Here is a 23,097-nt window from a genome sequence, read left to right on the forward strand (position 1 = left end):
CAAGACCCTGCTCAGCAAGTACAGTGGAGTACGACTGCACACACACAAAAGATCAATAAATAAAAACTTCCTAATGACGACTGGGCTTCTGGTCCTGCTATTCATTCACCCATCACCTCAACAACTACAGCCTAGCCGGGCATGGTGGTGCACACCTTTAATCCCAGCACTCGGGAGACAGAGGTAGGAGGAACGCAGTGAGTTCAAGACCACCCTGAGGCTACATAGTGAATTCCAGGCCAGCCTGGGCTACAGTTCAGAAGCTACGTTGAAAAGACCAAAACCAAACGTGCAGCTTTTCTCTTTGTACCATTTAATACTTTAGTTATACCAGTCTCTTCTACAAAATTGGCAGTTCCAGAGCTAAAGATGGTTTCTGTTACTACTGTACACCAGAGCTCCAGTCCCTTATACATGGTAGGTGTTCATGCTCTTCTTTCCCAGAACAGCCTCAGATCCCATTCAGGTACTCATGGGAGCAGGCGGAGGTGGCCACGTGTGTGAGCCTGGTGGTGAAGACCATGGCTCAATGACAGAATGAAAGGAGAGGTTCAGGCTGGGTGAGGAGGGAAGCCATGGAGCACGGGAGAGAGCGGACGACACTCATTTCATGAGGCTTTCCGTCCCCTCCGCCTACCTCCCATTCTGACTTCAAACAAGTCACTAAACAATCGTTCATTCATTCCATTGAAGAGTTAGGTAAACCTCAGAATACAAAACCAAGGCCAAGTTATTTCTGCAGAATTAGAATGTGTTCAAGAAACCGGTCCCAATTTAAATGAACTGGATTTCAACATGGGGATGATGGTCACCAAGGAAGGTCACATACTTCTAATAGATGAAAAGCCAATATATATGCTTTCTTCTCTTAGTGGCTGAGCAGGAAGTTTTCTTTCTTGACAAGCTGACATTATTTTTTTTTGGTGGCTCTTTTCCCTTCTCCTTTTCCTGGTTTCCCTTTTCCACGGAGTTTCTTTAGACGCCTTTGCTCATCCTTAAAATCCTGATGCTCATCTCTGGATAAGGTAAGAAAAAATAACCAAGCAGTTATTTTTATTCAGCTTGGGAAGGCACCAGCCTAGCACTGTTCTCTAGGTGTTGATCCATCACTTTTCAGGGTGCATGCTCCGTTTGACCAGAAGGTTCAGAGTCCCTCCTCCCCAACCCGCACAACACAAAGGCTGCTTGGGTTACAAAAATTAACTTATAGGTCAGTTTTGCCTCACAGCAACAGGGCCACAAACAGCAGTTAACCTCTAGGCCAGCCCAGGTAAAACTATGGCATACATTGCCCCAAGCCTCCCTACATTAAAACTGAACACACTGGGTTCGATCTCCAGTTCTGAAAACAAAAACAACTAAACACTGAGAGGACTGAAAAGTGGGTATGATCTCCCAACTGCCTTAGGAATCAGCATTTGCTAAAAAGGGAAGTCCAGAGTGGCCTTAATGGCAGTATGGCAGTAGATGCTTCCCACAGAAAAACTGCTGAGAAAGGCTCAGGCAGGTGGAAACAAGACACATCCTACAGGCCGCACAGCAGCCAGGACTACTGACGCACGTGGATGGTGCAGAAACGGAAGACTGCCTACAATGGTACTAAAATGTCTACGTCTTAAATCAAATACCTAGAAAGCAGTATTAGTGCTTACACATAAATCCATGTGAATCTGGATTCAAGTCACAGCTCCACCAGCCATAGGTCTGTGACTTCTGATAGTGACCTACTTTTCTTTTGCACCCAATATCTCAAAAATGCAATAGGGGGCTGGAGAGATGGCTTAGTGGTTAAGGCGCTTACCTATGAAGCCTAAGGACCCAGGTTCGATTCCCCATGACCCACATAAGCCAGATGCACAAGGTGGTGCGTGCATTTGGAGTCTGCGTACAATGGCTGGAGGCCCTGGCATGCCCATTCTCTATCTGCCGCTTTCTCTCTCTCAAACAAGTAAACAAAATAAGTGCAAAAGTAATGGCTTATGAATCAAGGCCAGAGTAATTCACCTAAAATAAACCGTTTCACTGCAAACAGTTCCTTTCACCCAGATTAAAAAGCTCCATTCTTTCTTTTTATTATTGACAACTTCCATAATTATAGACAATAAACCATGATAACCACTTTCCCACTCACAACTCCACTCTCCATCATGTCCCCTCTCAATTAGTCTCTTATTTTTGATGCCATCATCTTTTCCTCCTATTATGAGGGTCTTGTGTAGGTAGTGTCAGGCACGGTGATAGTATGGTCATGGGTATCCAGGCCATTGTGTCTGGAAGAGTGCATTTTGTAAGGAGTCCCAGCCTTCCTTTAGCTCTTACATTCTTACTGCCACCTCTTCTGCAATGGACTTGGAAGGTATGATAGAGTGCTGAAAAGCTCCATTCTTTACCAAAGCACTCTGACCCTTGTGTGTGCCCTCACTGCTTCTGGGTCATCCCAGGCACACTCCTGCCTCAGGGACTTTGCCCTTGCCTCACAGGTTCCTCTTTGGGTCTCTCACAAGGCTCACTCACGACCTTTGAGTCTACCTAAACCTCACCTTCTTCATGGGGCTGACCCTGAGCCCTGTTTCAGGCTGTCAGCACGCCTTCTTCCCACCCACCATGGCCCTGTCAACACTCAGGATCCTGTTCAGCCAGCTCTGCCCTTTCCCCATACCACCTTCACCTTTGTAAAAGATCACATAATTCACTTTATGGATCACATTGCTATCCGTCTTTCCCCTCCCCCAATTCCTTTCAACCATCAGACCGCTCCACAAAGGGGTGTGTGTCGGGCTGGTCTCTGCAGATGGTACTCTGCAGCACCTACTTAATGAGCCAAATCAACTGTTTTGGGCGCCTGTGCTTCCTTCCCTCATTGGCAGGCCTTTGGGTCACATTATCTTTATTGAAGGGATTGTCCAGTTTAGTCCTGCTTGATGCTCCAAAAGGCTGGTACCTGACGGTGCCGTTCACCATAACTAGGCTCTAAATACATGAACATAATTTTGCTCTTCCATGGAAAACTAAGCGTTTAGTAGTGGCCCCTCCACCCCCCATCTCCAAAAACATCCAGGTTTTTGTTCTTCAAATAAAAGAGAACAGGAGCATTAAAATAGTTGATTTTGTTATGGTTTATAACCTCTAAGGGGATCTGCCTTTCAAAATTTATTTGGGTCATAAAAAAATGTTTTTTTATTTTCTGAGCCCAGACTAATGGCAAGAGTGCGCCAAGCAATCACAGACACGGATTACAATCTCTAGTAATGTACTTAGAATATCCATTCTACCCTTTCACTACTGTTCCCTTGGTTTTCATGTTAAGTGCTTGTAAGCATACAAGGCATTTAAGAGACAAGTACAGTAAATGAATCTATCAACCTTCAGCTCTCTGTAATGAGTATCATGTTGCACTATTAATTTTATTGTAATAAAACGAATAAGTCCCATACTAATAGGTCCAATTAAAAAGATGGTGTGTGTGTATGTATGTATGCTTATGTGTATACACACACACACACACATTTATGTACTGTTTGAATTCTTGGCAATTATTATTACTATTATTTTTTGTTTTTTGTTTTTGTTTTTCGAGGTAGGGTTTCACTCTGGCCCAGGCTGACCTGGGATTCGCTATGTAGCCTCAGGGTGGCCTTGAACTCATGGTGATCCTCCTACCTCTGCCTCCCAAGCACTGGGATTAAAGGCGTGCGCCACCATGCCCGGCTATTTAAAATAATTTTTAAAATATTTAATTTAATTTATTTATTTGAGAGAAAGAGGCAGAGAGGAGAGAGAGAGAGAATGGATACCGCCAGGGTCTCCACCCACTGCAGACGAACTCCAGATGGATGCGCCACCTTGTGTTATCTAGCTAATGTGGGTCCTGGGGAATTGAATCTGGGTCCTTTCACTTGGCAGGCCACCCAGATATTTGATATTTTTTCTTTGGAGAGAGGTGTACAGTTCTAAGCATCCACGTTCTAGGCTTACCCAAATGTACAAAGTGCTGTTAAGAGCTGTGTGAATTAGAATTTACCCTTAAAAGTGAACTACAGCTAATTAAGACCAAATCAATATGTCAAAAATGTACAAAAGGGCTGGAGAGATGGCGTAGCAGTTAAGATATTTGCTTGCAAAGCCCAAGGACCCATGTTCGATTCTCCAGATCCCATGTAAGCCAGACGCACAAGGTGACGCAAGCGCAAGGTCACATATGTGCACTAGGTGGAGCAAGCGCCTGGAGCTCAATAGCAGTGGCGGAGGCCCTGGTGCACCAATTCTTTCTCTAAAAAATAATTTTAAAATGTATTTTAAAATGTACAAAATAAAAATGCTAGAAGTGAGTGTGAGGAAATAAGAATAGCAACAGAACTAATACCAGCTGAGTATGGGGGTGCCAACACACCCACTAAGGGGCACCAGGTGTGGGGCAGGGAATCCGTTCACCTGGTACCAAGAACCTGCTGCCCTGGTAACCATGATGCACCTGGGGTTTTCTTCCTCAGCACTTGGACAAATTTTGTCTGCATCCTTTTTTTAAAAAAAAAATTATTTATTTATTTATTTGAGACAGAGAGGAAAAGGCAGATAGAGAGAAAGAGAGAATGGGCATGTCAGGGCCTCCAGCCACTGCAAATGAACTCCAGACGCATGCCCTCCCTTGTGAATCTGGCTTACATGGGTCTTGGAGAATTGAACCTGGGTCCTTTGGCTTTGCAGGCAAATGACTTAACCACTAAGCCATTTCCCCAGCCCCTCTGCATCCTTTTAAGAGTACTCTTAGAGAAACAAATAATTAGACTTGTCACTACAGCTCAGTGCAACTCACTGTAGCTCATATATTTTTTTATTTTTTTGGTTTTTCTAAGGTAGGGTCTCACTCTAGCTCAGGCTGACCTGGAATTCACTATGTATTCTCAAGGTGGCCTCGAACTCTCAGCAATCCTCCTACCTCTGCCTCCCGAGTGCTGGGATTAAAGGCGTGCGCCACCACGCCCGACCGTAGCTCATATTTTTGACATAATTAAGACATGTCTTCCAATAAACACATTTCCTTTTTGTTTGCTTTGCTCATTATGGCTATCTGAAAGAGCCTTTTCTCTGACAAACTGGACTTTCTGAACTACCTGGACTCTCTCTCTCTTTTTTTTTAAAATTATTTATTTATTTATTTGAGAGCGAAAGACACAGAGAGAAAGACAGATAGAGGGAGAGAGAGAGAATGGGCGCGCCAGGGCTTCCAGCCTCTGCAAACGAACTCCAGACGCGTGCGCCCCCTTGTGCATCTGGCTAACGTGGGACCTGGGGAACCAATCCTCGAACCGGGGTCCTTAGGCTTCACAGGCAAGCGCTTAACCGCTAAGCCATCTCTCCAGCCCTGGACTCTCTTAAGAACCACAGAATTGCAAGGCGTGGTGGTGCACACCTTTAATCCCAGCACTCAGGAGGCAGAGGTAGGAGCAGTGCCATGAGTTTGAGGCCACCCTGAGACTATACAGTGAATTCCAGGTTAGCCTGGGCTAGAGCAAAACCTTACCTTGGAAAATAAAACAAACAAACAAAGAACCCCATAACCAAGGCAGGCGTGATGGCACACATTCCAGCACTCGGGAGGCAGAGGTAGGAGGATCGCCGTGAGTTCGAAACCACCCTGAGACTTCATAGTGAATTCCAGGTCAGCCTGAGCTACAGTGAGACCCCACCTCGAAAACCCCCAAAAAGAACCACAGAACTGTAGGGGTAGATGAACGAAGGTGTTTTTTTCCTTTGCTGATCTACTAAAACTCTCTCTTACAGAGTGCCCTCCTTAGGCCTTTTTCTCATCACCTGTAGAGGCCAAAAAAACGGAGTGTGCCCATGAGCGCATAGTAAGTGTTGTGATTTGGATACCAGTCGTAAGTCTCCTTCTTCCTGGCCAAGGGCTGTTCACTGAATAGCTTCACCACTTTCATGGACTTCGGATCAGTAGGCCTGGCCACTTCACCAAAGAGCCGGGCGCTCAGCCGAGACATGCGCAATGCGTATTCTGAAAGCGAAGACATGTCTTGGGCGGTAAGCAACAAGACTCCCTACAGAAAAGAAGAGAAATAAACAGGTAAGCGTATGAAATCCTGAGATGATCTAAATCACCATCTTCGAAAATGAAACCAGAGCAAAGCCACCCAGGAATTGGCGTGCGCTGTGATCAGGATGTGCTCTGGAGTTGAGAAGTAACCACAGACCCAATGGCTACTTGCTTTCCACGCCGTGCGTCTTCGGCTCTCATACTACTGTTTGCTTGCCGGGCTGCTGTTCTTACTGTGACCTTATTTCGTGATTCAGTGGGCTAGTTACTGGCACGTCGTTTACTTATTCGCAGGCAGGAAAACGAGTTCTTCTGCTGCAGCATTGTTATTACACCTTTAAAAAACAATCACTTAAGCAATCTGCAAATAAATGCGCTGACTGCTTGCCATCTACAGGAGTAATCATGGCACAGAAATACACAGAAGTAATTACGCTGTTGTCTTTATTATCAGTCCTTTGAACACCATGCTCCTCAAGCGCACCAGGTGGCTCAGCGAACTGCTAATGAGTTATGAGGTCATCTGTTCTCTAGGTTACTGGACTGAATTCTGCCCAGAGAGAGAGAGCCACTTGGGGAAAAACAAAACAGTAGTTTTGTAGAAGAAACAAAATTCCGCAGTTCAAATTAGGATCAATAGCTCAAATAAAGACCAGCAGCTCACAAGATTTGTTATTCCTGAATTAAAGACACCTATGAATTATGACAGTATTCATCAGCTTTAATGCAATCTAGATAAGAAGTAGCTCAGGACATTAACTTTTTCTTCAGAGGCCCAGAATGTTGAAACAGGTGTAAGAATGATGATGTAATATGCAAAACTCACAACTACCAGGCAGGAAACCCTATCAAGGAACATGTAAAACCCAAGTATGCTTCTGGTAGAATATGCCATCTTGTTCTAGAAGAGATGTCTGGGCTATTGTTGGCAGAACATGCCAGTTTATGTGAAATTTGTTTATTTATTTGGGAGAGGGAGAAAGAGAGAGAGATATAGAGAGATAGATAATGGGCATGCCAGGGCTTCCAGACACTACAAACGAACTCCAGATGCATATGCCCCCTTGTGCATCTGGCTTATGTGGGTCCTGGGGAATCGAACCGAGATCTTATGGCTTTGCAGGCAACTGCCTTAACTGCTAAGCCATTTCTCCAGCCCTTTATGTGAAATTTTAACAGCAAAATGAGAATCCTTGCTGCCTGAAGGACTATCTAAAAGACATTTTAGCTGAGATGAAAAAGAGCTAGTTTTTAAATAGAAAAAGGTATAAACCTAGTTTGGAAAAAAACAAAAAGTATACCAAAAACACCCCAGAAGAATGGTGTCATACTCTCTCTGTCTGCTTCTTTCTCTCTTAAATAAAAATTAAAAGAAAAAAAAAAGTGCAACAAAAGAGCTCTTTAAATTTCCACACATTATTCTTCAAGGTAAAGTTTATTTCGATCAAATAATCCCTCAGAAAGGGTACAAAATAAAGATGCCAAGAGAGCGTGGGAGGAAGTAAGAATGCCAATAAAATTGCCACCTGCAGAAAAACGAGGCTCCCACACATCTGCTCAGAGACAGCTTAGGTGTGGGATAGAGGCTCTGTTTACCAGATAAGGTTTCAAAATAGTGTTTGCAAGAAAACAAGCTCGGTGTTTAAGAAAGTTTTAATGCCTATTTCAAAACCCATTAAGAAAGCAGAGGCTGACCTCAGATTGCAGAACTTGTCAACCTCAAACCATTTGCCACCTGAACATCACCTGAGCAATCTTGGGTCAGCAGTGCCACCTGAAGGCCAGCAAGGGGAGAACTGTCAGATTCACGGTTTCTCCAATTCCCACTCTGGGGATCACCTACAATCTTGTCATTTTCTATCAAGATAGAAAATGGTAACAAGCCAGTGTCACAAACCTTTAGAGGTGTTGCAAACGACCAGAAACCACCTTCAGAAGATGCAAAAACTTTCTTTGTACACCTTTTCTCTTTTTCACCTTTAATCTTTTTCAGAACACTAGTTTTAAAAAGGAGCCCATTGTTTCATTAACTTTACCTGGACTATAATTACTATTATGGTCTCAGAATAGACTTCTTTTTGAAAAAAAAAATATTTACTTGAGGGAAAGGAGGAGGGGTGGAGAGAGAGAAAAATAAAATGGATGCTCCAGGGCCTCCAGCCGCTACAAATGAACTCCAGATGCATGTGCCACCTTGTGCATCTGGCTTAAGTGGGTTCTGGGAAATTGAACCAAGGTCTTGGCTTTGTAGGGAAGGGTCTTAACTAAGCCATCTCTCCAGCCCAAAAAAGACTTCTTTAATTGCAATGTTTCTTCAGATACTTTAAACAGTTTGGGAGCTATCATTTTATTAGTGTTCTTGGGAGACAATATCCTAAATGTCATTTATTCTTACTGTTTTAGAGATAATTGGTGCACCAGGGCCTCAGCCACAGCAATCAAACTTCAGACGCTTGTGCCACCTAGTGGGCATGTGCGACCTTGCACTTGCCTGATCTTTGTGTATCTAGCTAATATGGCATCTTGAGAGTTGAAGGTGGGTTCTTAGGCTTCACAGGCAAGCACCTTAACTGCTAAGCCATCTCTCCCCAGCCCTACATCCTTTATTTTTAAATAGAAGCCATATGATGAGACCTAGTTTTGAATACAGACTCTGTCATTTATTTTCTGGTATATTTTGAAGTTACTTGGCCTGTTAAAATTTGAAAAAAAAAATTTTTTTTTTTTTTTTTCTGAAAGGAAAGCTTGCAAGAACTATTTTGAGAATTGAGTGGGACAGTGGTATGCTGTAAATGGTAACTTAGAAAGGCCACAAACCGCTGTGAAAGCTTGGTGTTCAGATGTCCCACACAGACACAACTGTTGATTCTCTTCATTTAATAGAGTGAGCGGGAGAGGACGAGGAGAGACAGACTGAATATAGCTAGATCTGGACCTTCCTGAGTGGCATCCTCACTTCCAAAACCTAACAGAAACAGGGGAGGGATCAGCACCTTGGTAATGTGGCAGATAGGAGGGAGAGGAAGGAAGTCACTTAGGACAGAAGTTGCTGAGATTATCAGGGGATGCTGCTTTTGCCACGCCCACTTTCACCACAGCAGATAACAGTGAATGGTAATAACAAGATCATATTAGAATTCATGGAAACACAGACCACAGATTCCGTGCCCTGCAATTTTTATCACAGAGAAATGTAAAGCAAAAACGAATCACCTAAGCACTCCAAGCAGAATACATTAATTCACACATGAGAAAGATTCCTATATTTTTCCTTTAGCATGAAAGGGAAGGTTTCTTTTTTAAATTTTCTGTTATATCTACTTGAAAGATCGATTTTATTTCAACAATTCGGCTTTGGGTTAGGTTTGCCTTTTGTCTTTTACAGCTGAAAGGTGTGTCTATTGTGTGCACGTTTTCCTGGCAAACTTTCTTCTTAATCCGCTTTCTCTTCAAAACACACTAGTTAACGGGGAGCACTAGCTTTGGGGGTAGAGCTGGTTGCTTCTGAATGCCATGTTGTTTGCGCAGCAGCGCTGACCCTTTGCCTCGGTTCTCTCGTCAACTCAATGGGGGCCGTCATACCATCTCCCAGAGCTGTGCAAAACTCAAAGCACAGTGCCTCCCTGGGTCATCACCTAAGGAATGCACACAAGTCACAGGGAAAAAAACAAAAAACAAAACAAAACAAAAAAAACATCAAAAACCCAAGAACCCATCATCAGGGCTTTAATATTTATAGATGAGTACTATTTTACTGGGTCGCGGGCACGGCCCATGCACAATGGGGATGTAGAACAGATTTGCTAACATTATTAACCTGCATCCCCCCGCTCCCCAACACTGCACAAAACTACGGTGCAGAGAACAGCCACGTCCCGCTCCCTAGCCTGGGAGAAACCGCACAGGCCGGGGCAGAGGGGATGAAGCAAGCAAGCGTCAATGGCCGGCGTTCTTCGCAGGTGAACTCCCCCCAAAGGACGTAGGAAAAGGTCCAGATGTGCGCGGGAGACACGTGGGAACGTCCGAGCTGATCACTAACGACACGGATCCGTTCTGCTCCTGGCCACTTGCGGAGAGACCCCCCCGCAGGACCTCTAGGGCCATCGCCGCTACCTCGGCCGACGCCCCCGCCAAGGGTCACCTTACCTTACCCGGACCCGACCTTTCCTCACCCACGCGCCCGTCCCGGAAGTCCCGCCCCCGCCCCGCCCCCGCCCCGCCCCCGGCCTCCAGCCCAGGCTGTAGGCTTCGGAGAGCAGTCGAGAAACGGAAGCTTGGCGGCTAGAGCGGAGCGCGGCTACCAACCCCGAACGGCCAGCTTCCGCTCTTGGAGGCGGAGCCTCGGGGGCCCCCTAGCGGCCGCGCCACGAGCTGGGGCGTAGTCCCTGGGCTCTGGCGAAAGGCTTGGGACGTGGTGGGTTTCAGAGAGTGGGAAGCTTGGCTTTCCTGGCCAGTCTTGCAGAGATCATTGGCTTTGGTTTGTTGAGAATGGCCACCGAGCTAACTCCATGACCTCCGAAGCAATGGCGTGTAAAGTGTAGTTCCCCCTCCCTGCTTTGTTTTCTTTTTATCCAGCTCAGACTTGGTATGTTCCAATGACATTACTTGACAGTGGGCTCTGGAATAAGGGTACCCTCCCCTCCTCGACTCTATCAGCTGATCCGGTAATAGATCACTTGGAATCACCTGCAGAGAGCTGTGCTTGTCCCGGGGGAGTTAGTTAGAAGAGACCAGAGGGTCCTAGAAGACAGCCCGGGTCCTATTTGTGCTGCTTGATAAGCTATTGCAAAACCCGGGCCCCAGCTTTGAGGATACAGCCTCAGTTAAAAAACAAAAATAAAACAAACAAACAAATAAAATACCCACCTGATACTAAAAGTACCAGAATGGGACTGGAGAGATGGCTTAGTGGTTAAAGCATTTGCCTGCAAAGCCAAAGGATACTGTTCGACTCTCCAGGACCCACATAAGCCAGATGCACAAGGGGGAGGGTGCGGATGCATCTGGAGTTCGTTTGCAGTGGCTGGAAGCTTTGGTGCACCCACTCTCTCTCTCTCTTTCTGCCTACCTCACTCTCAAATAAATAAACAAATAATATATATTAAAAATAAATAAAAATACCAGAATGTCTTTTAATTCTGCAGCAACAAAATGTCTTAACAAATAGTCAAGAGATCAATCAAGGGACTCAAGCAGCTAGATGCGAGGTGACCAAGAAAACTATGACACACGTGTCTGGAGTTCGTTTGCAGTGGCTGGAGGCCCCGGCTCGCCCATTCTCTCTCTCTCTCTCTCTCTCTCTCTCTCTCTCTCTCTCTGCCTCTTTCTGTCTGTCACTCTCAAATAAATAAATAAAAATAAACAAAAAAATTTAAAATGTGGATGTCATTCCTGAGGAATGACAGCAAAGTTGTACACACACGTACAAGTGGGAAACTGCACGCACACACACACATGCATAAACTATATAGTTATAATGACTGATACAGTCAACTCCCATTTTCTTTTCCTTTGGTTGGATTATATTTCCTGTCAATTTTGTGGTTGGGTAAGGTCATGTGACTTCTTTCTGACCAGTGAATTAAAGCTAGTCATGCTGAAGATTTTTGCATATCTATATCTATATTGGTTTTTTGAGGTAGGGTCTTACTCTAGCCCACGCTGACCTGGAATTCACTATAGAGTCTCAGGGTGGCCTTGAACTCATGGTGATCCTCCTACCTCTGCCTCCTGAGTGCTGGGATTAAAGGCATGCGCCACCACGCCTGGCTGATTTTTGCATATATTTATTGACCACTTGTGATACATATTTTAAGAACTGTAGGGTTATCTCATTGGGCTATTTATTGATTGGGTGATTTGATTTTTGGTGTTAAATCCTTCAAATATTCTAAATATTAATTCCTTATTAGGTATATAGATGGCAAAGACTTTTGTCCCATTCAGTAGGCTGTCCCTCCGCTCTGTTACTTGTTTCCTTTACTACACTAAAGCTTTTTGATTTTATGAAATCCAATTGGTCAATTCTTGTAATCATTTCCAGAGCTAGTGGAGCCTTTTTCAAAAAGTCCTTGCCTGTATTTATAATTTGAAGTGTTTTCCCCTAGCAGTTTCCAAGTTTCAGGTCTTACATTAAGATCTTTGGGGGCTGGAGAGATGGCTTAGTGGTTAAGCGCTTGCCTATGAAGCCTAAGGACCCCGGTTCGAGGCTCGGTTCCCCAGGTCCCACGTTAGCCAGATGCACAAGGGGGCGCATGCGTCTGGAGTTCGTTTGCAGAGGCTGGAAGCCCTGGCGCCCCCGTTCTCTCTCTCCCTCTATCTGTCTTTCTCTCTGTGTCTGTCGCTCTCAAATAAATGAATTAAAAAATTAAAAAAAAAAGATCTTTGGTCTATTTTGACTTGACTTTTGTATAGGGTTAGATCTAGATGGAAACCTACTTTCATTCTTACATATCCACTTATCTCAGAACTTAAAAAAATTTTTATTTTATTATTTGAGAGAGAAAGTGAGCAAGCGAGTGAGTGAGCGAGCGAGAGGCAGAGAATGGGCTCTACAGGGCCTCCAGCCACTTCAAACAAACTCCAGATGCATGTGCCACCTTGTGCATCTCGCTTACATGGGTCCTGGGGAACTGAACCTGGGTCCTTTGGCTTTGCAGGCAAGCACCTTAACTGCTAAGCTATCTCTCCAGCCCAGCACTTATTTTTTTTGAGGAGGCTGTCTTTCCTCCAGTGTATGTTTTTGGCACCGTTGTTGAAAATCAGGTGGCTGTAACTATGGGAGTTTATTTCTGTGTCTTCTATTCCATTCCATTGGTCTGTATCTCTGTTTCTCTGTTAGTACCATATTGATGTTTTAAAAAATTTATTTATTTATTTATTTATTTTTAATTAATTAATTTATTTATTTGAGAGCGACAGACACAGAGAGAAAGACAGGTAGAGGGAGAGAGAGAGAATGGGCGCGCCAGGGCTTCCAGCCTCTGCAAACGAACTCCAGATGCGTGCGCCCCCTTGTGCATCTGGCTAACGTGGGACCTGGGGAACTGAGCCTCGAATCGGGGTCCTTAGGCTTCACAGGCAAGCGCTTAACCACTAAGCCATCTCTCCAGCCCTATTTATTTTATTATTTACTTGAGAGGGCAAGAGAGGGAAAGAGGCAGACAGAGAGAGAGGGAGAGAGAGAGAGAGAGAGAGAGAGGGAGAGAATGAGCACACCAGGACCTCCAGCCACTGCAAATGAACTCCAGGCGCATGCACCACCTTGTGCATCTGGCTAACATAGGTCCTGGGGAATCGAACCTGGGTCCTTTGGCTTTGCAGGCAAGTGCCTTAACTGCTAAGCCATCCCTCCAGCCCACTGATTTTGTTACTTTGGCACTGCAGTATAATTGGTGATGAATACTGTGATACCTCCTTCATTTATGCTTTTTTTTTAAAAAAATATTCTGGATGTTTTATGCTTCCATGAGAATTTTAATTTTTTCTTCTGTGAAGAATGCTGTTGGAATTTAAAAAAATATTTCTATTTATTTATTTGAGAGAGAGTGAGAGAAAGAGAAAGTGGAGGGGGGAGAAGAAGAGGGAGAGAATGAGTACCCCAGGGTCTCCAACCACTGCAAATGAACTCCAGACACATGTGCCATCTTGTGTATCTGGCTTACATGGGTCCTGGGGAATCAAACCTGGTCCTTAGTCTGTGCAGGCAAGCTCTTTAACCACTAAGCCATCTCTTCAGCCCTGGAATTTATTTTTGAGGCTATTGTGAATGGCACAGTTTCCTTTTTTCATTGCCAGGTGTGGTGGCACATGCCTTTAATCTCAGCACTTGGGAGGCAGAGGCAGGAGGATCTCCATGAGTTCAAGTCCACTCTGAGACTCTGAACTCCAGTCTTCATGCTTGCACAGCCCAGATTTTCCAGTTGTTTTTTTTTTCAAAGTACTCCCTAATGTCTAGTGAGACTATCTCAAAAAACTTAAAACAAAACAAAACAAAACAAAATGTATGGGTAAAAATATTTGACTATACACCTCACCAAAGACAGATGATAAGTAGGCACATGAAAGCGAGTATCATAATCTACAAGGAAATAGAAGATAGAACCAATATACTCAGTAGAACAGATAAAATTAAAATAGTTGGTAAGACATGTTAGTGTGGCTGTGAAGCTAATGAGATTAGAAAATGGTAAGTCACTTTGGAAATCAAATTTCAAGGGCTGAAGAAATAGCTCAGTGGTTAAAGATGCTTGCTTGTAAAGCCGGATGACCTGGATTCAATTCCCCAGTACCCACATAAAGCCAGATGCACAAAGTGGAACTCAAATTTCAGATTATGAGAAAATGCAACCTGTATTTATAAAGAACCCCAAAAATCCACTCAGTTTAAGGGAAATGAAAAAAAAATGTTTACAGAAAAATGTGTACACAAATGTTTGTACCATTTTATTGATTGCTTCTCTCTTTCTCTTTGTGTGTAGCCAGAGATAGTGTTTTATTTTTTATTTTATTTTTTTTAAGTTTTTTGAAGTAGGGTCTCTGGCCCAGGCTGATCTGAAATTCACTATGGAGTCTCAGGGTGGCCTTGAACTCACGGTGATCCTCCTACCTCTGCCTCCCGAGTGCTGGGATTAAAGGCGTGCGCCACCATGCCCGGCTTCACAGAGATAGTCTTAAACTCTAGATCATCCCACTTTTACCTCCTAAATGCTGAGATTATAGGCATGAGCCACTATACTTGGCTTAATTGATAAAATTTTATTTAACAGTTTTTATTTTGTTTTAGAGAGTGAGAGAGAGAGAGAGAGAGAGAGAGAGAGAGAGAGAGAAAGAGAAAGAGAGAGCGAATTGGCATGCCAGGGCCTCAGCCATTGCAATTGAACTCCAGATGCTTGCACCACCTATTGGGCATGTGCAGCCTTGTGCTCGCCTCACCTTTGTGCATCTGGCTTACATGGAATCTGGAGAGTAGATCATGGGTCCTGAAGCTTCACAGGCAAGCACCTTAACCACTAAGCAATCTCTCCAGTCCTTGATCAAATTTTGAGACTTTCTTTTTGTGAAGCCCAGGTTGGCTGCAAACTTGCAATTCTCTTGTCGTGGCCTCCAAAGTGGTAGGATTACAGGTTTACATTATCCCCATCTGTAAAGGCTTTTATTCAAATATCCAAAGCTAAGACACATCTCAAATGTCCATAAACAGGTAAATAGATAAGCAAATTGTGCCACCTTTATCTAATGGAATACTACTAAGTAATAAAAGCAACAAATTACCAAGACATATTACTATGTCTCAAAAGCATTATGCTAAGTGTTAGGAGTCAGACCCAACAGGCTCCAAGCCATAAGAATCCATCTGTGTGGCCTTCTGCAACAAGTACTCCATAGGGACTGGAAACTACAGAGATAATTTAGTGGCTGCCAATGGCTAGTGATGAGGGAAAGGGATTGGCTATGGAAGGGCATGAGGGAACGTGTCGGGGTAATGGAAATGTCTTTCAGTTGTGCTAGTGGTGACTCAACTGTGCTTGCTTGTCAACACTCTGGGTATATGTTATTTGTGATGCTAATTTCTCTTGTCAGCTTTATCAGAGCAGCAATGAAGTAAAAGATATGCATCTTGGGCAAATCTGTGAGGGCATGTTCAGAAAGGATTAACTGAGGGAAAAAGCCTTCCTCCAGAGTGGGCAATCCTTCTGATGGCAGCCTATCAATATAGAGGTGCCATAAAAAAAAAAAAAAAAAAAAAAGCAATACTTTTTTGCCTGGTTGCCATTGGTACACGCATCTATCCTGTTGCTACTGTTCTTTGTGGATACTGGAACCCAGCATCTTCAGTCTTTCAATGTGGACTGCAGCTCTCTAGGAATTCTACAGGCCTTCAGTATCGTATTGGGTCTGCTAAGGCATTCAACTTTGTGTGCTGAGCAGTTACAGGTTCTTAGACTCTCTAGCCTGCATACAGTCATTGTCGTACTACTCAGCCTGTGTAAGCCAGTCTAAATAAACACCCTTTATAATACACACACACACACACACACACACACACACACACACACGTATATATGTATATTCATTCCATTAGTTCTATTCCTATAGAGAGCCCTGACTTATATAAGATCGAAATACCTCAATAACTGAGCTAGAGTGAGACCCTATGTCGCAATCAGGTTCGCGTTGCTGGTAGAAATCACCCAACCAAGAGCAGCTTGTGGGAAAAAAGAGGTTTATTTTGGCTTATAGGCTTGAGGGGGAAGCCCCTTGATGGCAGGGAAGATGACAACATGAGCAGAGGGCGGATGTCACCCCCTGGCCCACATAAGGTGGACCATAGCATCAGGAGAGTGTGCCAAACACTGGCATGGGGAAACTGGCTATAACACCCATAAACCCACCCCCAACAATACACTCCCTCCAGGAGGTGTTAATTTTGAAGTCTCTATCAGCTGGGAACCTAGCATTCAGAACACCTAACTTTATGGGGGATACCTGAATCAAACCACCATTCCCTACCTCGGAAAACCCCAAACAAACAAACCGTCAATAAACCAGAAATTTAAAACAAGACTTCTTCTCCTTCTTCTTCCTCTTCTTCTTCTTCCTTCCCCTCCTCCTCCTCCTCCTCCTCCTCTTCTTCTTCTTCTTTTTTTACTTTTCCTCCAGGTGAGGTCTTACTAGCCCAGGCTGACCTGGAATTTAGTCTATAGTTTCAGGCTGGCCTCAAAACTCAGGGTGATCCTTCTACCTCTGCTTCCCAAGTGCTGGGATTAAAGGTGTGCACCACCATGCCCGGCAAGAGGTATTCTTTTTATAGGCTGTTGAATGAATACTCCCTTTACTTCTTTCTTTTAAAATCTAGATTTTGCTCTGTACGAAAGGATATAGCCCTCGCCAAAGTTCTATCCCTCCCACCTTCTCTCACTGTCTCTCTTCTCAGACATGATGCTCGTGCTGAGACTGGTATGCACTATTCCCGTGAGTGAATTTCTACTTTTAGGACATCTGTATGTATCCGTATGTAGTACATTATGGATATATAATGTAGTATACAAGTAACCCTTTTATGTTTGGTTTGTCAACGTGGGGTCTTGCTCTAGTCCAGGCTGACCTACAGTTTACTATGGAGTCTCATGGTAGCCTCAAACTCATGGCGATCCTCCTGCCTCTGCCTCCTGAGTGCTGGGATTAAAGGTGTGTGCCACCAAAGGACCTAGGTTCAACTCCCCAGGACCCATGTAAGCCAGATGCACAAGGTGACACTATGTGTCTGGAGTTTGTTTGCAGTTGCTGGAGGCCCTGGCATGCCTATTCTCTCCCCAGTTCTCTCTGTCTCTCTCTCCCTCTCTCAAGTAAATATAAATTTTAAAAATAAAATATATAAGATTTAAAAATTTTAATGATAGTATTATTCTGTATGTATCTTTTGCATCTTGCCTTAGTCATTTGAAATTGTGTTTTTTTTTTTTTAAAGATATTTCATTTTTGTTTATTTGGCAGAGAGAAAGAGAGAGAGAATGGGTGTACCAGGGCCTCCAGACACTGAAAATGAACTCCAGACACATGCTCCATTTTGTACATCTGGCTAGCGTGGGTCCTGGGGAATTGAACCTGGGTCCTTTGGCTTTTCAGGCAAATGCCTTAACTGCTAAGCCATCCCTCCAGCCAGAAATTGTGTTTTTGAGATTCATAAATTTTACTAGGCACTGATATAATTCATCTGTTTTAATTTATATAGAGCAATCCATTATATAAATAAATCATAGTTATTTAACCATTCTTACACTAAAAAGACATTTGTCTCCATTTTTTTTTGTTATTAGAATGAACATTCTCCGGAAAATTGCATGTGGCACATGCATAAGCATTTCTTAGCAGAGATACCTGGAAATGTCATCACTGATTTATTGGGTATAACTTTCAATTAGGCACCCATAATTTGACCTCAAAAATGGTTGTACCAATTTATATCTCACCAGCAATTTATCTATAATCAGATTTATTAAGCTTGTAGAAAATGACACCTACTGCACGTATTCTAGATTACTAGTAAGATCATACGTCTTTTATATCATCATCTCATTCTAGATGATCCTCCTTGCATGTTATCCATCCCAGTAAACAACATCAGTATTCTAGATGCTTATGCCAGAAATTTCTCTGTCATCTTGAGTTCTCACATCTCTCCTCCCACACCCATGTTTCCTTTCTTTCTTTTTTGTAAAAAAAAAATTTTATTTATTTGAGAGAGGCAGATAGAGAAAGAGAGAGAGATAGGGGGAGAGAGAGAGAGAGGAAGAATAAGCACACCAAGGCCTCTAGCCACTGCAAAGGAACTCCATAAGCACGTGCCACCTTGAGCATATGGCTTTAAGTGGGTACTGGGGAACTGAGCCTGCATCCGTAGGCTTTGCAGGAACTTCCCTTAACCACTGAGCCATCTCTTCAGCCTCCCCTTTCTTTCTTAATATTCACTAATGGGATAATTGCTTTAGTCCTTTTCAGTTCAGTCCTGGCTTCTTTCTGGTCAGAGGTGTCTCATCTCCATCAATACACCAATATCTTTACCACCACCACCAGTCTGTTGAAATCTACTGTAATTTTAATGCTTCAATTGAAGTGACTATATGACTTTGAACCTTTTCTTTACAGTTCATGTAGTAAATTATACTGATTAATTAACCTTTCGTTTCTGGATTAACCCAACTTGGTTGTGAGATTCTATTTTTTTTTATATCTTTATGCTTAGTTTGCAAATATTTTGTTTAGGAATTTTCATCTACATGGATTAGTGGGATTAGACAATAATTTTACCTTCTCAAAAATATATTGATCAGGTTTTGGTGTCAAAGCTAATTCATACAAAATGTAGGGCCTGTTCTCTCTTTCCTAGTCCTTCTAGGAGTTTTGAGATTAGCATTATTTTTTCCCACAGATATTTATTAAGATTCAATGATATTTGAAATATCTATGCCTGCTTTTTTTTGTAGAAAAAACTTTGAATTACAAATTTAGCAAAATCATTATTCTTTTTTTTTTCCCCCTGAGGTAGGGTCTCACTCTAGCCCAGGCTGACCTGGAATTCACCATGGAGTCTCAGGGTGGCTTTGAACTCACGGCGCTCCTCCTACCTCTGCCTCCAGAGTGCTGGGATTAAAGGTGTGCGCCACCATGCCTGGAGGGTGATCATTTTTTTGAAAAACCTACTGGAGATTATGTGATTTATAACATCTTTGCTTTATATTTTTATGTTTTCATCCATCGTAATTACAGTCTTTCTGTATGATATAATAACGGTGGATACTTGTCCTTACATATTTGTCTCAACTAACAGAATGTGCGTCACTGAGAGTAAACCCCAATATAAACCTTGGGTCTTGAGTAATTTGTCATGGGTCCATCAGTTGTAACAACCGTGCCATTCTACTGGGGGATTTTGATAATGAATGGTGGGGATGGGACATATGGGGAATCTTTGTACTTTCCTCTCAGTTTTGCTGTGAAAACCTGACTCTTCTCTAAAAAACAAGGTTTATCTAAGAATGAAAAGTACTGTTGTCATTAGAATCGTGGTGCTAGTGACTGTGTGCAGTGCGTCACCCACATTAGGCACGCTTTCTACCGCTGAGCTAATATCCAGCCCAATTATGTCATTCTGGAAAAAAAAAATCCTTAGCCTGTTGGGGACCTTGTAATGAGGTGCTAATTAGAGTGACATTATCCTCGTACTTTGGCCTGAAGACTCATGAATATGGAAATCTGGCATAATGTGCCTTTTTATTCCTGAACCCACACTCAAATCTTTCTTAGTGATTCTGACAGAACAAAAATCACCTGCAGCTATCAGAGGAAAAGGATCCAGATAAAGACGTTCATGTCATAGAAGTCACTGGAAAACGTGTCCCCACCAACATCCGGGAAGCTGACCATCCAGACTTCTTGAGTGAGAGGTCCTGTGAGCTAGCTGTCTCACCGCTGTGACAGAATGCCTGACGCAAGCAGCCTAAAGGAGGAAGGATTTGGCTCATGGTTTCAGAGTCCTCAGTCTGTGGCCACTTGACCCTTGTGCTTGGGTAGCGCGTGGCAGCGATGGGAGTGAGCTGCAGAAGAAACCATTTACCTTATGCCAGACAGGAAGCAGACACAGAGAGAGAGAGGAAAGCAGTCACACTCCCAGTGACCTACTTCCTGTCGCTAGGACCCACCACCCACACTTTGCAGAACCTCCCAGAATAGCATTATCAACTGCAGACCAAGTAAGCATTCACCACGTGCTACTACAGGAGATATTTCATGTTCAAACTGGAACCGAGGCAGTGCCCCGGAGGTGAAGACAGCAGAGCATAGCCCACATACCATTTGGGAGGGCTTGTGTTCTGGGGGCATGATGCTATATGTAAATTATCAGCATGCTTTTGGGGTAGACTGGTTTCTTTTCTTTTTTTTTTTTTTTTTTGTTTATTTTTATTTATTTATTTGAGAGTGACAGAGAGAGAGAGAGAAAGAGGCAGATACATAAAGAGAGGGAGAGAATGGGTAGTTTTCCTATTATCCCATGACCAGGGTGGATCTTGTGATCCTGGGAGAGACATATTTCTTTTCTGTGCCAGGAGGGCAGCCTTACATAAAAGTTCTTTGGAGGGGTTGGGAAGACGGCTCCGTGGTTAAACGTGGTTGTTTGTAAGCCTGCCTGCCCAAGTTTAATTGCCACACCACCTATGTAAGCCAAATGGTAACTAAGCGGCTCAAGTGTCTGGTATTTATTTGCAGTGGGAAGAGGCCTTGGCACACCCATCAGTACACCATACGCAATTAGAAATGAGTAGGCGTTTGGAGGTAGATAGAAGTAGACTTGGATCATATTTTCTTACCCTTACATGCTCTTTTAACATTTTCCCTCATCAATAAAACTGGTTGATCATAGTTATCTTTTAAGGCATTATGAGAGCTAATAAGCATTTGAGATTCATCCCTTTTGGTTTTAGATTGAACATGCCCTCCTAGGAGTTAACCTGAACTTTCATCTTTCTGGACTTGGTCAACAGAAAAATCCATACAATTATATTCCATATCAATAGCATCGATTCACATTAGCTCAAACCCCTGAGTGGTCTGTTTCTAGAATATTCTTTATTGTGATAGTTAATCTCTGAAACAAATCTTGGTCATGGGCTGGAGAGATGACTTAGCGGTTAAAGCGTTTGCCTGCAAAGCCAAAGGACCTTGGTTCGATTCCCCAGGACCCACGTAAGGCAGATGAACAAGGGGGTGCATGCGTCTGGAGTTTGTTTACAGTGTCTAGAGGCCCTGGAGCACCCATTCTCTCTCTCTCTCAAAATAAATAAAAATAAAGCTTTAAAAAAAAAAATCTGTGGTTGTGCCTGTGAGGTATTTTCTAGATTAGAATAGTTGAGGTGGGACCCATCCTAACTACGGGAGATGCTGTCCATGGACTGGGTTTCTAGACTGAATAAGAGGGAGAGAGCTAGCTGAGCATTCGGTACTCCTCTCTACGTGCTTCCTGCTGGTGTGACGATGTGGTGCGAGCTCCCGCTCTGCCTTGCTGTCCCTGCCATGGTGGACTGTTCCTTGAAAACGTAAGCTGAAAATAAACCCTTTCCTACTGTAGGCTATTTCTCATCAGTTATTTTTGTCTCAACAATGAGAAAGTATATGATTCATACACACACACACACACACACACACGTGTGTGTGTGTGTGTGTGTGTGTGTGTGTGTTGTTGTTGTTGTTATTGTTGTTTTGAGCTAGGGTCTCACTCTAGCCCAGGCTGACCTGGAAGTCACTCTGTAGTCTCAAGGTGGCCTCAAACTCACAACGATCCTCCTACCTCTGCCTCCAGAGTGCTGGGATTAAAGGCGTGCGCCACCACGCCCGGCTCACATCCATATATATTTATTATTTACTAAGTTGAGAGGGAGAGAAAGAAACAGATAGAGAGGCAAACAGAGAGAGAATGGGTGTGCCAGGGCCTCCAGCCACTGCAAATGAACTTCAGACACATGTGCCACCTTGTGCATCTGGCTTATGTAGGTCCTAGGGAATCAAACCGAGGTCCTTTGGCTTTGCAGGCAGGTGCCTTAACCGCTAAGTCATCTCTCCAGACCTGCATCCATATATTTTTAATCTTTTTGGTTTGATTTTTCGAGGTAGGGTTTCATTCTAGCCCAGACTGACCTGGAATTCACTATGTAGTCTCAGGGTAGTCTTGAACTCACTGTGATTCTCCTACCTCTGCTTCCCGAGTGCTGGGATTAAAGGCATGTGCCACCATGCCCAGCTCATATATTTTTAATTTTTGAGTCTAAAAGTTAATCTGAAAATTTCTAGTTTCTCCACAATTTTGCCCTGGGTAGCAGAGAGTTCTCGTCCTTGGGTACACATTGGGATGTTAGAAATTCTTATTTCACTGGAACTCTATGCCTTTGAACTTTCTACTGGCAGCATTAGCATTCTGAGAAGTTCACATTAATATTTCTATATAAACCCATTTTGAGTTTTTAATCGAGTCATAAGAATTTGGAGAGAATATATTATTTTCCAATAGCACTGAAGGGAATCAGAGTTACCAAGATGAGAGAAAGAGGTTTGAAAGGGAGTATGGAACCCCAAAGGAAACACTCATTTGCTTCACAAATTTGCCTGCCGTTAGTTTTTCCAGAGACTAGACTTCTGATACTTCACTGGATCTTTCTAGCAACTCTAGCCTCTGTGGATTTATTTTCCCATCTTCAGCATGAATGATGATCATGTCAGTGGCCAGTATCTTCTGAATGATGCCTGTGTAAATATACATGTGGTGTACTAATAACAATGGCATCATCATATTTATCCTACAGGCTCAGGGTATTAAGGAGTTGTGATTAAGCACAATAGCCAGACAGCCTAGGTTGAAGCCTACTTTCACTATTCACTTGACTTTGGGCACTTGGGCAAGTCACTTGTATTTTGAAGCTTCACTTTCATTATCTGTGCCATAGCAATATTGATAGCATTTACTTCACAGGCAAGGCTGTTAGATGAATTAAATAAAA

General features: G+C 43.3%; 1 protein-coding gene across 3 annotated transcripts; it reads right to left on the reverse strand.

Moving 5' to 3' along the window:
* Positions 1-296: 296 nt before the first annotated feature.
* Mrps33 (mitochondrial ribosomal protein S33) lies at positions 297-10,240 on the reverse strand. Of its 3 annotated transcripts, none has more exons than XM_004661165.2 (3): positions 10,196-10,240; positions 5,812-6,053; positions 297-1,016 (listed from the first exon to the last, which is right to left on the reverse strand). In XM_004661165.2, the coding sequence occupies exons 2-3, from the start codon at positions 6,024-6,026 to the stop codon at positions 911-913; spliced, it is 321 nt and encodes a 106-aa protein (XP_004661222.1). In that variant the 5' UTR covers positions 6,027-6,053; positions 10,196-10,240; the 3' UTR covers positions 297-910. The 3 variants fall into 3 exon arrangements, with proteins under 3 accessions (XP_004661222.1, XP_045016429.1, XP_045016430.1); XM_045160494.1 differs by having other exon boundaries at positions 10,201-10,223; XM_045160495.1 differs by lacking the exon at positions 10,196-10,240 and adding an exon at positions 6,207-6,378 and having other exon boundaries at positions 5,875-6,053.
* Between the last annotated feature and the right edge of the window lie 12,857 nt (positions 10,241-23,097).

This window comes from Jaculus jaculus, chromosome 10 (assembly GCF_020740685.1).
Source record: "Jaculus jaculus isolate mJacJac1 chromosome 10, mJacJac1.mat.Y.cur, whole genome shotgun sequence".
In the NCBI taxonomy this organism is placed as follows: Eukaryota; Metazoa; Chordata; class Mammalia; order Rodentia; family Dipodidae; genus Jaculus; species Jaculus jaculus.

Excerpts from the sequence above, each read along its gene's own strand:
- Mrps33 (XM_004661165.2), bottom strand. The coding sequence starts at position 6,026 with ATGTCTTCGCTTTCAGAATACGCATTGCGCATGTCTCGGCTGAGCGCC. Across the intron at positions 1,017-5,811 it reads CGTTTTTTTGGCCTCTACAG|AGATGAGCATCAGGATTTTA; the intron begins GTGATGAGAAAA and ends TACCTTATCCAG.